Source organism: Apteryx rowi, unplaced genomic scaffold (assembly GCF_003343035.1).
Source record: "Apteryx rowi isolate R43461 unplaced genomic scaffold, aptRow1 scaffold_436, whole genome shotgun sequence".
NCBI classification, from domain to species: Eukaryota; Metazoa; Chordata; class Aves; order Apterygiformes; family Apterygidae; genus Apteryx; species Apteryx rowi.
Window position 1 is genome coordinate 553,794 of NW_020450690.1, and position 14,445 is coordinate 568,238.

The window sequence follows — 14,445 nt, forward strand, 5'->3', positions numbered from 1 at the left end:
GAATGTAAAAAAGCCCTGTCACTCAGGCAATAGGTAACTGCTATTGCATATCACTTGAAGGTGGCTTTGTAGCAGTTTGTGAACCTCGTTGCTACAGTTACTATCAGAATAACTTACTATGCTTTGTGAAGTCCTAAGGTACTTTGGAAATGTAAAATACACTTAAGTTCATACTTTCCTGAGTTCAATTCCATTTGATACTGCCCTACCCTTTTCCCCATACATGTTCAGATCCTTTTCTTTTTGGAAATTTGTAGTATTCTATTAATAACCTGCGCTTGATCCAGCCCAATGAATTGAACAGAAAGGCATTCTTTCTATTTGTGTCAGTTAATGGATATGTTAGATAAGACTATTGCCAGTACTGAGCTCTTCGGTACCTCCTTTTCATTTTCAGTCTGTTCCAGCCTTCCATGGCTTTCTTGAAAGATAAGTGTTTGATACAAAGTTAAATAAAGACAAAAGAAATAACAAGGAAAAAAATCTGAAAACTCATGTGAGAGATCAATGACTTGGATTGCTAAGTCACTATTACTCTCATGCTTGTAGATGCTGTATCAGCTTTGTCAACACTCTCTTGGGCATTCTACGTACTCTCAAGTTCTAAAAAAACTTATTTTGAAATACAGAAGATTTAAATGTTATCCATTTTCAGATGGGATTTACAGAATCAGTTTACATCCCGAACTCTTGTCTCTTTTGTCTGCTTTCAAATGAATTAGTCAAATTTGTTTAACAAAGGTTGTTTTTTTTCTTGCTATGTGTTTTAATACTTTTTTTAATTGAGTGCTGATAGTAAAAATACAGCATCCTGCTTATGAAACGAATCATGTAAGAATCATAAAAGAATCACATAGAATTTGTTTAGAACAAATCAATTCACATGTTCACCCCAAACTTCATGTTAATTTTCTGATCTTTTATTTTTTTTACTGACTTGCATCCAGATTCCTAACTGACTTTAATTACTTAAGGTAATTAATGATTTGCTTTTGAGTATTGAAATAGGTCACTATAACAAGTGGATCTTTTTTTGTTTGTAGCCATGCATTCTAATATTTTGTAAAATGGCTTGGTAATTATGGTCAAATATAGTCATTTAAAATTATGTACAATATAGCAGTAACTACAGAGAAGTAACTGTGACTGTTTTTGTGATATGGCCCTCATTGCCTGAGTGACTTTTTTCTCAGTAGAAAAATGGAGAGTGCACAACTGAAGATAAATTACTACATTAGTAATTCTCATACACTTTTTCACTTAAAGAATTTTTTGTTTATTTAAATAGGTTCTGCTATTTTAGCTTGTCTGACATGACTATTCAGACTTTCCATATATTGCAGGGCTTCAGAGTCATATCCATTGGTGTCCTAAAGCTTATTTTTCAGTCTTCATTTGAAGTCATTTAAAATGAAATATATGTTAATATAGGCTGTATATTTTTTTGTTTTTACCTTTCAAATTATAGTGTCTTCTATGAAGACTGGTCTTTTTTGATGGATGAAGAACGTTCTAGTATGATCCCTACAATGGCAGCTGGTAGGACTGACTTAAATGCTACTGTTCTTGGAAAACTACTTTGAGATGTTATTTCTGTTTTTGGTTGTGGAGAACTTCTTAAATACGCTGTTAGTTTATGTAGACAGTGTGCATTAAATGTCAGGTTTTTGGGGGTACAAAGTCTAGGATATTATACCAGTTAGTGTTATGAATTGGTGTACTGTTAAAATACTGATCTTGCCTGTCCACTGCTGCTGAAGTCTTTTGCAGATAAAAGTTCTAACTCTTCATCAGTCCAGGCTAACTTTTCTTTTTTGAACTATGTCAATTAAAATAAATAAATAAATAAATAGCGTTGTTCCTAACTAGAGAAGAACATTAAAAGTAAATATGTGGGAGGAAAATTAAGAGTCAGGAATGGTAACAGAGATGACTTATTTTTCTGGAGTTTGACCACACAAGTAGTTCGGTATTACTGTTTACATCTGGGTTTCTCAGATGCATGGTCACATGGTTTGTTTTGAAAGATAGGATTCACAGGAGGTTTTTTCCTTTTTTTTTAAATAGTATTTAAGAACTGACAAATTTTTAAAAATATTTTATAGGGTATAAAGAACTGACAAAGTTGCAGTGAAATGGATTTAAATATCAGGTTATAAATAAATCAGTTCACAGTCCTTATTGCTTATTTAATGTTAGTCAGCCGTACAGATGTCAAAATAAATTCAGAACTGATTGCATCAGCTTGAATACTATCTAGCAAAGAAAGAATGGTACATGAAAGAATAAAAATTCATGTATGGAGAACTGGGAAAATTTTGGGGAAAATGTTTTTACATGTCATATGTTTATATTGCATCCTCAAACTTTACTTGTGTAACTTTTGTATGAAGTATATAGTGGGTTTTTCGGTCTACTTTTTTCCTTTCTTTTATCTGAAGGTCTGAACTCCATTCTTTTTGCAATCAACATTGATAATAAGGATTTAAATGGGCAGAGCAAATGCATACCCACAGTGTCTGATCTGTTAAAGGAATCAACGCAAAATGTCACCTCATTATTGAAAGAATCCACTCAAGGTGTTAGCAGCCTTCTTAGAGAGATAACTGCATCGTCTGCTGTCTCCATTCTAATCAAATCTGACCAAGACATTGACCCACTTCCTGTTCTGTCAAAGAATGTAAATGCTGGTAAGCATTTTTGCAATGTGAATGTCATTCAGAACACTATAAAATCCTCAAATGTGTTTAAATCCTTTTTTCAATTAAATACAACTTTAATACACTATTATAGAGGGGGAAAAAAACCCTTAAAAAGAATGTAATACACATATGAAACAGGTGAATGCAAGATAAAAATAAGAAGCTTTTTGGAAATACTGGTATGAATAATGGATAATAAATGTGTATTTTAATTTCCTGTTAAGGTGTTTTACTTGTGACTTGTTAAGACAGATTTCTAATTCATAACATTATGCCCTGCAATTTCTAATGTAATGATTTGTCATTTTCAATATGCTCACATTTGGCACTTAATCTTTATCAGTAAAGAACTATGCTACCATGTATCTGTTGTTACATATCAGATTAAAAGCTAGTTTGTAAGCCTCTTGAAGCAGTACCCATGTTTATAGTCTGAATTCTCGTATGAAATAAATAATTACCACAAATGAAATTTTACTCATACATTCTTTCTACCTTTAAATGTGTTAGCATTGCAACCAGCTTGTAGGATATTAGTTGCTAACAAGTATATGAAGTATTAATTTGCTGTAATTTGAAATTAATTAAGCAAAATGTGATATTCATTACACATTTTCAACTCTGAAAATAACAAAGGAATATATTATCATCTTTGTTTCCAGAAACTAAACTGAGAGAATGCTTTGCTTTTGTAAAGGTGCACAAGCACAGCAAGACACTGGGATTTCTGTATCTTTTCAATTAAAAGACAAGGTTTTCTTTAAGGTTTTAAAATTTAAATTGGTTTGATTATGACAAAAAGGAAAAAAAGAGGGAGGAAAAAAAGATGTAAATATTACCTGGTAGGAATAGAAGTAGAGATCAGATCTGCTTTTCCTATTGGCTTTTAAAGTGGCCTGTTGTCTTAAAGCAAAGTCTTCTAAACCAAACGGAAGTAAAGCTTTTGTTGTTTAGGGCTATAGACGAGACTAAAATAATACTTGAATTGGGGTAACTTTGTTTGTACAGAATAGATTTTCAAGAAGGAATAATGTGATAGTTGACCGTATGTTACACATGCCTCTGTGACATCGTTTATGGTATGTGTATACATATGCAGTACATACTTGCGTAGACTGTACAATGTACAATAAAACTTCGCTTAAAAAATAGGTATGTTCAAATGCCATAGTATGCAGAATATTAGAGTAAGTCAAATGTTTCCATTAAGGTCGGTGCTCTTTGCTAGGATTCCATGTACGTTCAGAAGGGGTTCCGGCTTCCTCTTGCTCTTAAAAATTCATTAATGTCTCCTGTGTGTATATAACAGTGGGACTTGACTTAACTTACATTGCAACTAAACTGTTTTGTTTGTCTGGGTGAATGAGTTTCTGATGCTTCTTGGAGTGCTCCAAATTTCCAAGAACACTTAGCTTCATATACACATTAGAACTGGTGAGAAGGGGTTATTATTTAAAAATAACTACTGTCACAGGATAGATGTACTGTAATTGGAAAGGATTTCATTGTATTTCAAGACTAAGAATTAATTAGCAGAGGAAGTAAGCGAGTTTTGTTTTGTTTTTTTTTCTGAAAACTGACTATTCTCTTTCCAGAATATAAACAAAACTACCTCTAGTTGCTTGCAAGTATTTATTTATTTCCAGAAATGTTTCATGTTGCCTTTGTTGTGTAGGCATATTCTTCAATAAACAGTAGCCATAGTCCATAGGATAGGGTGGCTGGAAGGCTAACCTTTTAAAAATTTTGTTTTATAAGATTGTTGATCTTTTTTTCCCTTTCCAATAAAATACTATCATAAATGCACCTCCAAAATATCTTTTCAAAATCTGAATTATGTAAGGCATATAAAATAAGTGTTAAAGATTTAAAAGTTCGTGTGTATGAAAAGATGATAAAATGCCTTGTGGATTTAAGTGTCTTTCCTTTTGTTTCCCATCTTACCTTCTGTTATTCTTTTTGATGTTTTAACCCCTTTTTACTCAAATAATTACTCAGACTTGAGATATTTGTTCTAAAATGTCCCCAGAATTTTCTGATCTAAAACAACTCAATAAACTTTCAATAAGCCATGATTAAAAAAAAAACCTCTGCTATTCACTATTTTCATATTTCAGATGTTTTTTCAGCAATGCATTAACAGTTTTATCTAATCAATGTCTGAAAATCGTAACTGTTCACTTTTTATTGCTCTATAAGTATCAACTCTTTTTCTTTTAGAACTTAAGTTCTTTTAAGGAAAAAAATTAAGTGTATTACGTTGTTTATCTTTTTTTTAAAATATGCACACCTTTCTGTTGCTACCAGATTTAAAATCAAAAAAAGATCGAAAAAAGAAGAAGAGAGTGACAAATATTATCTCATTTGATGAAGAGGAAGATGAGCAAAACTTCGGGGATGCCATAAAGACTCTGGTCACAGGAGAAAGTTCAGAGGAGAATTCAGACATATCTTCAGTTTTTGTGTTACCCTCATCTGAAAGCAATCTTGGAAAAAAAATGAACGGGAATGAAAGTAACCATTTGTGGAAAAGCAATTCAGTGTTTATGAATGGAGAATGTGAATACCAGAAACTAGATGTGAAGAGCATTGATGATGAAGATATAGATGAAAATGAAGATGAGCTGTATGGAAGAACATCAGGAAATAAAGGCACAGAAGATGAAGTTGAAGCTTCTGAAAAGTATGTAATTTTAGTGAAGGAGCCAGTAATACAATTTTTTTCATGCCCCCTCCCCCCATGCTGCCTTTTTGTACTTCATGGGTACTGGCAAGTTCATTTAGCTAACAAAAATCCCTGAAGCATCTGGACCAGTGTGGTGGTGGTAGTTTGTTTCTAAGTTCTGCTGAAAATCAGAATTTTGAGATTTCAAGTTTGTTCTTCGTGAAGTTCTCAATTGCTGCAAGTGTTGAATGATAAAGCCAGGCTAATTCTGACTTAACTGAAGTTTTCTTAGTATGATATCAGCTAGATTTTGGCTTCACAGTAAAACAACATCTCTTAAACAGAGGAAGCCTACTAGTATCAGAGTATGTAATTAAACAAGACAAACTCATAAAATTAAGAGAAAAAGAGTAACTTTAGATACTGATATCCCCTCTTCATCTCTGACTGAGATCCCTTTGCAGAGTAGGGGGGAAGAGGAAAGCACTGCTTCTTGTCTGCTTTGCGATAGTCTGATATCCTGTGAATTTGTGATGTCTGAACCAAGAAACTGGCAGGGAGACTGAAATGCAGGGTTCTTTTTTTCTTGCAGCAGTATGCCTGAAAGAAATGAAAGTGTTGCAAAAATTAATGTTGACTATAAAAATAGCTTCTTTTTTTCTTCTTTAACTCTAGGCCTCATGAAAAAAGTGCATGCAATTCTCAGATATGCAGTTGGACTCCTCTACAGGTCCTGAATGATGACTCAGATGTTCTGTTTCCTGTCAGTGCTGTTGGCTCTTACTCACAAACTGGTAGGTATTGTAATTCTACCTGATTTCAGCAAGTTTTGTAACAGAATTTCTAGCATGAGACAATGCTAAGAAATACAGGATTGTAAGAATATAGGAGGTATTGCGCCGTTGGGACTAGGCTGGGGATTTTAATAAAATTAATTCTGGCCCTGGATTAAAGTTCTCCATTTGAGTAGTCTTGCACTTAGCTCATCTTTAAGCTATCTACTTGAAGAGGATTTATCAATGTCAGAGTAGAGTTTTGAATCCAATTTGTAGACGCCATTAAGTTGGAAGAAGCTGCAAGTGTGTTAGAGATTTGATTTAAAATTAATTTTGGCAGATTGGAGAAACTATCAAATATTGGATGCAGTTCAATAGAAGCCATTATTTGCTTAAATACAAGATGAGGAGTGATTGGCTAGGAAATACTTGTTCAGAAAAGGATATGAGAATTAGAGTGGGTCACAAGCTGGTAGTGAGTCAGCAATGCTGTGCTTCAGCAGTAGAAGCACACTTTGTACTGAGATGCCTAAATGAAAGTGTCACTTGTAAGATTATGCTCATTTGGCTCTGATGAGGCCTCAGCTGCAATACTGCATGCTGTTTTGGGTACTGCACTTCAAGGATGACGTGGACCAATTGGAGAAGTTATTGAAGAAAGCAGTGAGAAGGATCAGAGGTAGGAAAACAGGATCCACAAAGAAAAGCGAAAGGAACTGATAGTGATTGGTCTTGAGAAAGGCAGAGATGATACTGGCTTTCCTGTATGTAAAAAGCAGCTGTGGAACTTTCTTGTACATTGATGTTAGATATGAGTGCTGTTTTCTTCTTGTTGCATAAATTATATGGATGGCATAGTTACCCTAACCCCCAGTACGTCTGCTTGGTATAACAAGCTAACAGAGATTTAGCTTAGCGTAGTGTGGATTTTAATGTACTAGGTTTGGTGTCTACCAGCTTTAGCTGAATATTGAAAGGTGTTTGTTAATTTTTATTTAGTGTTTCTCCATTATCAATACTGGTATTAAAAACAAAAAATTCTTACAAAAAATTGGCTTTGAAAAAGGTTTGCTTAGCTCTTGAGGCAGGGTTAATTGGATGTATTTGGGGAAATAAACTGGAAGACCCTGCTAAAACTTACTATTATTATTGTCCGTTAAATTGTTGAAATCAAAGACATAAGAGCAGGAGCAATAAAATCTGGAGCAGAGAGTTAGTATTTTTCTAGTTGTTTATAAAGCCCTGCTTATATAAAACCTTAGATAGGTGTTCTTATTTCAGTGACCACTTAAAAATCTCAGCAACATTCAAATAATTTGTTTTAATGGTAAAAATATTTTCTGATTTTTGGTTGTACAGTAAACATTCCAAGAGTTTCAATGGACCATTAATTGAAGGGCTGTGAAAAAATGGGATTCACTTTTTAAAATTCCATAATTAAGGTGATAAGAATAACATGAATCATACAGTAATGTTATACTGCCCTCTGCTGTATTTTTGTATATTGTATATATGAAGAAATGCCAGTATTTCAGAAAAATAAGAAGTGGCTTTTATTTTTTTTTTCCTTGTCCTCCCACATTATCCAATTTAGAAAGGGATGTATTTAGAAAGCATTATGTAGTTTGTGGCATAGTGCGTATGAACTTGTTCTCTTATAGGAGTTTATACAGACACCATTAGAAATAGACCATAGAATTATAAATATTCACGGGCTACTACAGATTGAAAACCTGGAAGACAAGCACATGTTCCTGTTTATATTGAGGGGAAAAAATGGAGAGCCTGCAGTTGAATTAGGGAGTTAATAGCCACTCAGATGTCACAATACAAGCATGGGATCAGGAGGGATCAGTCTATAGCTGGAATCAAAAGTCAGGAGACCAAGTTAAGATTCTGTCCTGGAAAGGGATTACCAGAGAAGCCAGCAATAAATGTCACACAGACTTACTTTTGTGAAGGAGATGGCAAAGAGTTTTTGTTCGTAGTATATGGCCCTTTTTCTGGTTTTAACAAGGCAAAGATCTGAAACAGGTACTGGATGTTTGTCCTTGCTGGTAATCTGACTTATCTGTAAAAAATGGATACGTAGAACAGGCAGTATGAGATTGCAAGTTGCTATGTGTATGACAGTGGTTAGAATATTTATCACTACACATCTATTACTGTAATAGTTCAGTTCTTTCTAAGTTAATGCACAGGTGTATACTGATTTCTAGTTCCAGGTGTACAGGCTTATTTAAGAGTTTTAAAAATAAAAGTACTGTTTAGTCCAGTAATAGACACTTAGATAAAGAATACAATAAACAGGATATATACTGAATGATCCTTTTCTTAGTATACCCTGCTGGCTTCTAGCCATTCAGGGACTTCTTTTTGCTTTAGATCATTTGGTTTTTCAGTATGTGGAAGTGGATGTAACATCGCAGCTAATCACCTTTTAAACTGACTCTAGCTCCACAGTACGCTGTGATAATTTACTTAAGCTTTTGGATTAAAAAAAAAAAAAATCTGTTGCCTTCTGATAATTTCAGTGGTTGTTCTCCAGTTCTTGTGTTACAGGGAGAAAAAGTAAAGAATAATAATGCACTGTTTATCTATTTCATGCCATCAGCAGTTTGTATCTCAAACACCATTGACTCTTCCAAACTGAAGAGTCTTAGCCTCCTTGTTCACTCCTTGTCTGAAAGCTCTCTCTGTTCTGTTAGTTCTGGTTGCCCTTCATTGTATCTGTTCTAGTTCTGCTGCACTTTTGAGTTTGGAGTGTATAACACTGGAGTACCAAGTAGATCTACACAGTAGCATCATGGTTCTGTTGACTTCCAGGTAGCTTTTGGTAGAACTTTAATTATCCAGTCTGTGCTTTCATTCATTCATGAAAGCTTACCTATGTAGATTATATGTGCTTCAGGTCTTAAGCTGAGTTATTTTCAGCAGGATGTCTTGACTAATAGCATTGCCAGCCTGGCTAATTACTGCTGCAGATAGTGTTTTAATTGAGTGCAGCCTGAACAGTAAAGAGGACTTTTCAGTTAAGTGATACTTGAACTGTGAGTGAAATATGAATCAAAATAGGCAGAACTTGAAGTAGGCCATATCTGAATCAACTCATTGAGGTACCACGTGAGAATGACCTTTCATATACACTTAGAAAACATTGCAAAGGTAAAATGGTTAATAACATTCTCAATACAATACCTGTCCCGTGATGGGGCTCATGTGCTTATATGCTCAGAGCACTCTAACTTAGCCATCTGCTACTCAACTGCAGAGTTTTGTGCATCAGTTCTGTGCTGTTCACAATTCAATGATGTTCAGTTATGTTTCCATGTACCATCAGGATTATTGCCTTCTACTCTGTTATTGTCCTACCTGGTGTAACATTGCTTCATCTCAGACCTGTTTTGAAGACAGTGCTCAGGTACTAGAGATGAGCAATGCTGGGCCTGTTCTGGCATGCTGTACAGATCTTTTCAGCTCTTTCTGTCGTCTTGTCTTTGTGGTAACCCCTATGGCCCAACATGCAACCCAGAACACCATGGTATTGTGCTGGTGAAAGGAATTGTCTTCAACAGTGTTAATAAACAACACCACTGATTCTGCTACCTGGTTTCCTGGTTTCAACTTTCCATGCTCTTCTGAACAGTCCTGGACTGATGGAGATCGGTTGCAGGCAGTTTTCACTAATAACTGTCATGCAACCCAAATGGCAATAGCGACCCATAGGGACAATGATACACACAGGTATGGTTGCCCTCTCCCTAGACATAATAATTTAATGAGATTGAAAGCTGCCTTAAGCAGCTGTGTGCTTGACTTTGGAAGATACACTTTTGCTAGATGAATGATGTAAGAGGGAATGTGGGCTTTTTCTGAGGGCAGTTCAGCCCAATAACTGAAAAGTTGATCATTTTAGCAACAACAGTGTCATAATAACATACTTAATGTGCTCTTGTAAAGCATATAATTTAACCTATTGTTTTGGTTTATACAGATAAATGACAAGACATATACATTGAAATAGATTGCAATATAGAGTGTTGTATGCCAATATGAGCATTTTCGGTTCTAGTCTGTTGCAGTGCTTCAGGGATGTGTCAGGACATATCATATCTCCATGTACCTGGAGATGAGAAAGCCTGAGTAAAAATTCAGTTGCCTGGAAGAAAAATGTAGTATGCAGTTAGGAGCTGAGCTTCAGTAAACTCTACAGCTCTATGGCTTGCAAAACAAACTTTCCCCTCCGTGATCATCCTTACGTGACTGTAATTCCCATCAACTTTTTCTTCTAGATTTCCTGCTTTTTAAACTTTGCGTTATTTTAGCACATGCTTTTATGATTGTTTTATAGTGACTTTAGGTCTTACATAATGACATGCAGAAAACATCAGTAAGTGTGTTTAAATGTGTTTTTTTGTTTTTTCTTGTTACAGTTACAGAAGGGTTTTTGTTCACTTCCTTTCACCTGAGCTAGTATCATGACAGGCCCTGTGTGTATATTTTGCTCCTGTGGGCTGTGGATCTGTGTATGGGTGCATATTATCCATGCTTTCTTTGAAAAGTATCTCATAATCTATCTGATTTTTTTATATTTGGTACACAGGTGTAAGGAGCCAGGAAAAGCCATCATGCTCCACTGGGAATGCGTAAGGGACTAGTGCCTTTGCCAGGGTTCAACTGGGGACTAACTACAAATTCTCTCCCTGCAAGTGGCAAATAGATTTGTAATGAGTTACAATTGTCATGTTTTTATTAAACTCCTGGGTCTTGCAAAAAGAACTTCAATAAGAGGTCTCTTCACAGCTCTGTAAAGTTGTTATTGGTGTAAAATATCAGTATATAAACTCAGTTTTGGAGAAAGAATTCAAAATGTTTAAAACTGATAGTAAAGATGAGTGTATATAGTTGCGAATGTAACTGTCTTGCTTCTGTTTCTCTTTTGGATTTCTTCTTTTAAAATACTGTTAACTAAAGAAAGTTTATGCTATGCATTCTACTTTAGATAACTTGGAGAATGGAGAGGGGCATGAAAGTGTTCTTGCAGTAGAACTGGTTCAAAGAAGATCTGATCTTCCTTACAGGTACATGTCAAATATGTTTTCTTAAAAGGAAACAAAACCCCTTCACCCTATAGCTACCAGCTTGTTATTGTTGCCTATCACATACACAACACGTATGCTCAGTACGGGAAAACAAGCTGTTAATCAGGCTAATCTTACAAGTGTTTGGAAGGACGAATACAAAGCCTACACTTCCCCTTTTATATAGTTTTCTTGTATATTGAACTTTTCCTAATTATCTTAATGGAGTCAAGCAGTCGTGTCAAATAATATGCAGACATAGCCTCTAGGTTTTGAAAATAGATTTTATGTTGTTTTTTATCATACTCTCCCCATGGCTTGTTGATTTGAATCTTTTTATGTATATCCTTAGATCAGACTCACAACAAATACATTAAAGGATAATTAAGTTTAAGTTGGTTGAATATGGGTTGTTTTCTGTGTGTAACTACATGTTTTGAATAGATAGTGACACTTCTGTTCCAGTTTCTGCAATGCTTGCTTAAACTTTTGGATTCAGGATTTTTTTTTTTTTTCATTTACTGATGATATTTTCCCCCTTTAACTAGAAGGGAAGTCAGTCCTCCTGCTCAAGTGAACAATTTAAGCAGTATGTTGCCTTCAGCCACTGTGCCAGAATCCATGACAATTAGTAAGTACGTTCTTGATGTATTTAGATTGATGGAGTATACTTTTCAGAATTAGCTTTTTCAAGTCCTATAACTTTTAATTTATCCTTTTAATTTAATTTATCCAATAAGATCTGTTTAGACAAGCATACAACACTTCATTTCTGATATTCTGGCTACCATTAGAAATGACTGCTCTAAAATTTTTTTAAATTGGCAGATCCCAGGTGATAGACATTAGCCTTTTTTTCCATAGAACTGCTAGAGATACTCTTATGCTATATGTGGCTTTAGCAGTTAAATGAACAGTAATGATTTAATTTTGATTAACATCTTCAAACCCCTGCAAGCTGTGAAAATGCTAACGGTAGGTTCTGGTGTGATCCTTATTATTTTTCCTCTTTCTTAATGCCTAGGAAGAAAAAAAACACCGAACCAAAACTCATTGTATGTACACTCAGTCTGTGCTTTTGATACTGGAAAAAGTGTTCCAAACATAAATATGGGCTTTCATAAACAAAACCGTTACTTAGGGGTAAGGTGGAGGACAGTGTTATGTTCAGCTGTGTTAAGAATGGAGTTGGAAGGGATAAAATAGCTTTTGTTGTGGGAATGAGATTAGTAGAGGTATGGGCAGTATATTTGTCTCATTTTTAATCCTTTATCTTCACATAAGCTTGGAGGATGAAGACTTTATTCCTAAACTGACTAGCTATTTAAATATGTAAGCCAGTATGCTTTTATTTGCCTGACCCTACATAAAGTTTTGTAACTGAGCTGATGGATATGGCTTTAGCCCAAAACTCTGGGGTGGTGGTGTGTGTTGTGCGTGTGGGGGCTTTTTTTGGTGTGTGTACTTTTTTTGTGTGTGTGTATTAATAAATTCTAAATGATAACATTTAGGAAGACAGAAATGATACAGCCAAGGTTCATTTGTGAAGTTGATTTATGAAATGATCCAAATGAATGAACAGTATGGTACTTTAATCTCATGGTTCACTGGCAAGGTTATGAGATACCCTGTGATTTCTGGTCTTATTAAATTAATTATTACACTGTCATGTATCATCAAATTATATCAGCATTTATATATGTTAAAAGAGGTAGAAAATGCCATGCATTTTCGTTGGATTCTGTTTCATCTCTGGCATTGATCTGCTGAGTGAGCTTTACAAAGCTGAAAAATGCTTTATAAAGTGGAAAACTAGCTTGAGACATTTTAAAATAAGTGACATAGTTAGAAGTCTAGATGCAGTTATTGTTGAAAGTTGTGATTTTTGGTCACTGCGTATTCTCTGTTCATGTTATTGCTATAATGTAATCCTTCAGTTATATTTAAATTTTATTTTTTCAGTAATGGAATTCTAATAGGAAACTTCCTGAATTTATTGCTCCTAAACTCTTTTGGCGGTACTCATAGGTTCAGAGGAGTATTAGGTACCAGCAGGGGCCGCAATTGGTCTTTTTCGGTTGCTCAGATAGTGCCGATGTGTAGTTAAGGCAGCTGTAAAATAGAAAGTAAATCTTTAGATTTTCAGTGCTTGATGCTTAGCAATTTCCAAATGAAACAAAAGTCAGGATCAACAGAAGCATACACACTGCCATTAGTTTCCCATTCCAGTCAAGATATTTGTGGTGGGCAGGTTAGAGGGGGTGAAGCATGTCAAAATAATCTGTGAAGCCAGTAGAGCTATTAGTAAATATTTTAATTGTCATTGCAATCAAAATTGCTTGGTTATGCTTTATATGTTAATAACTTTTAGAACAGATGAGGCCAGAAACATTCAATAAAAATGTTTGGGGGGGGGGGATTGTTATTGGTCATAGGTTCTCCGTACAGGGAGAATTCAGTGCTATGACAAAGCCAGGCACTGAAGCTCCTTTGCTCTGTTGCAATTAGTGGAAGAGTTATTAAATGGTGAGGCTTGTAGCTTGGTTGCATAGCAACTAATTTTAAAACATCAGGCAAGAAAAATGGAATAGAATAGTGCAGTAATAAAAGCTGTGAGGTCTCCAGTGATTATGGATTTCTCTGCTTCTTGCTTCTGATGATAAAGCCTGAAATGAATTTTTTGAACCTGTTCTTTTCCTGCTTCCTTTTCAATTTGATAGTATAACACTAACCTTTTCTCAGTCCTCTTGACATGCAGGCTCAAAAATGATGTTATGACAACCCCTGTCATGTAAATTTCTGCCATCTGCAATAGTTTTCCTGAATATATGACCCTTGCATCTGTAAAGTTAGCAGATACATCTTTAAAAAAAATATATATATATACTGTATCATTCAAGAGAAATCGTAATCTGTAGGGTCAGTTTCTCTCTGTATGTTACACATTGTTTGAAAGCTTACACTACTTTTATACTAAAAAACAGTTATATCTGATAACCAATTTAATAAAGGATTGTTTGTCACAAGTTTTATATTCATATTCCTGTTCCATTATGTTGTTCTTCATTTTTTTTTAAATTGTATTTATCTTGTTATACTTGAATCACAAACATCATGTCTGCTCCAGTTACTGTCGTTGGAAGATTATATTTTCTGCCTTGTTTTACACCCAGAAAAGTTCTCATTCCAGCACAAGTCTTCCCATTTTTCTTTTTGCTCTA

At 34.8% G+C, this 14,445-nt stretch overlaps 1 protein-coding gene across 9 annotated transcripts in view; it reads left to right on the forward strand.

The window, feature by feature from the left end:
- The window catches only part of SNX29 (sorting nexin 29), a 158,866-nt gene that overhangs the window by 17,803 nt on the left and 126,618 nt on the right, over nucleotides 1–14,445 (forward strand). For all 9 annotated transcript variants that reach the window (XR_003255306.1, XM_026076631.1, XM_026076630.1 and 6 more), the window contains exons 6-11: nucleotides 1,469–1,539; nucleotides 2,442–2,690; nucleotides 5,010–5,385; nucleotides 6,043–6,161; nucleotides 11,146–11,224; nucleotides 11,773–11,855. Coding sequence is in view for 8 of the 9 variants with exons in the window: in XM_026076631.1 (XP_025932416.1) it covers nucleotides 1,469–1,539; nucleotides 2,442–2,690; nucleotides 5,010–5,385; nucleotides 6,043–6,161; nucleotides 11,146–11,224; nucleotides 11,773–11,855 (977 nt within the window). In the remaining variant the exon portion in view is untranslated. The remainder of the gene's footprint in view (nucleotides 1–1,468; nucleotides 1,540–2,441; nucleotides 2,691–5,009; nucleotides 5,386–6,042; nucleotides 6,162–11,145; nucleotides 11,225–11,772; nucleotides 11,856–14,445) is intronic.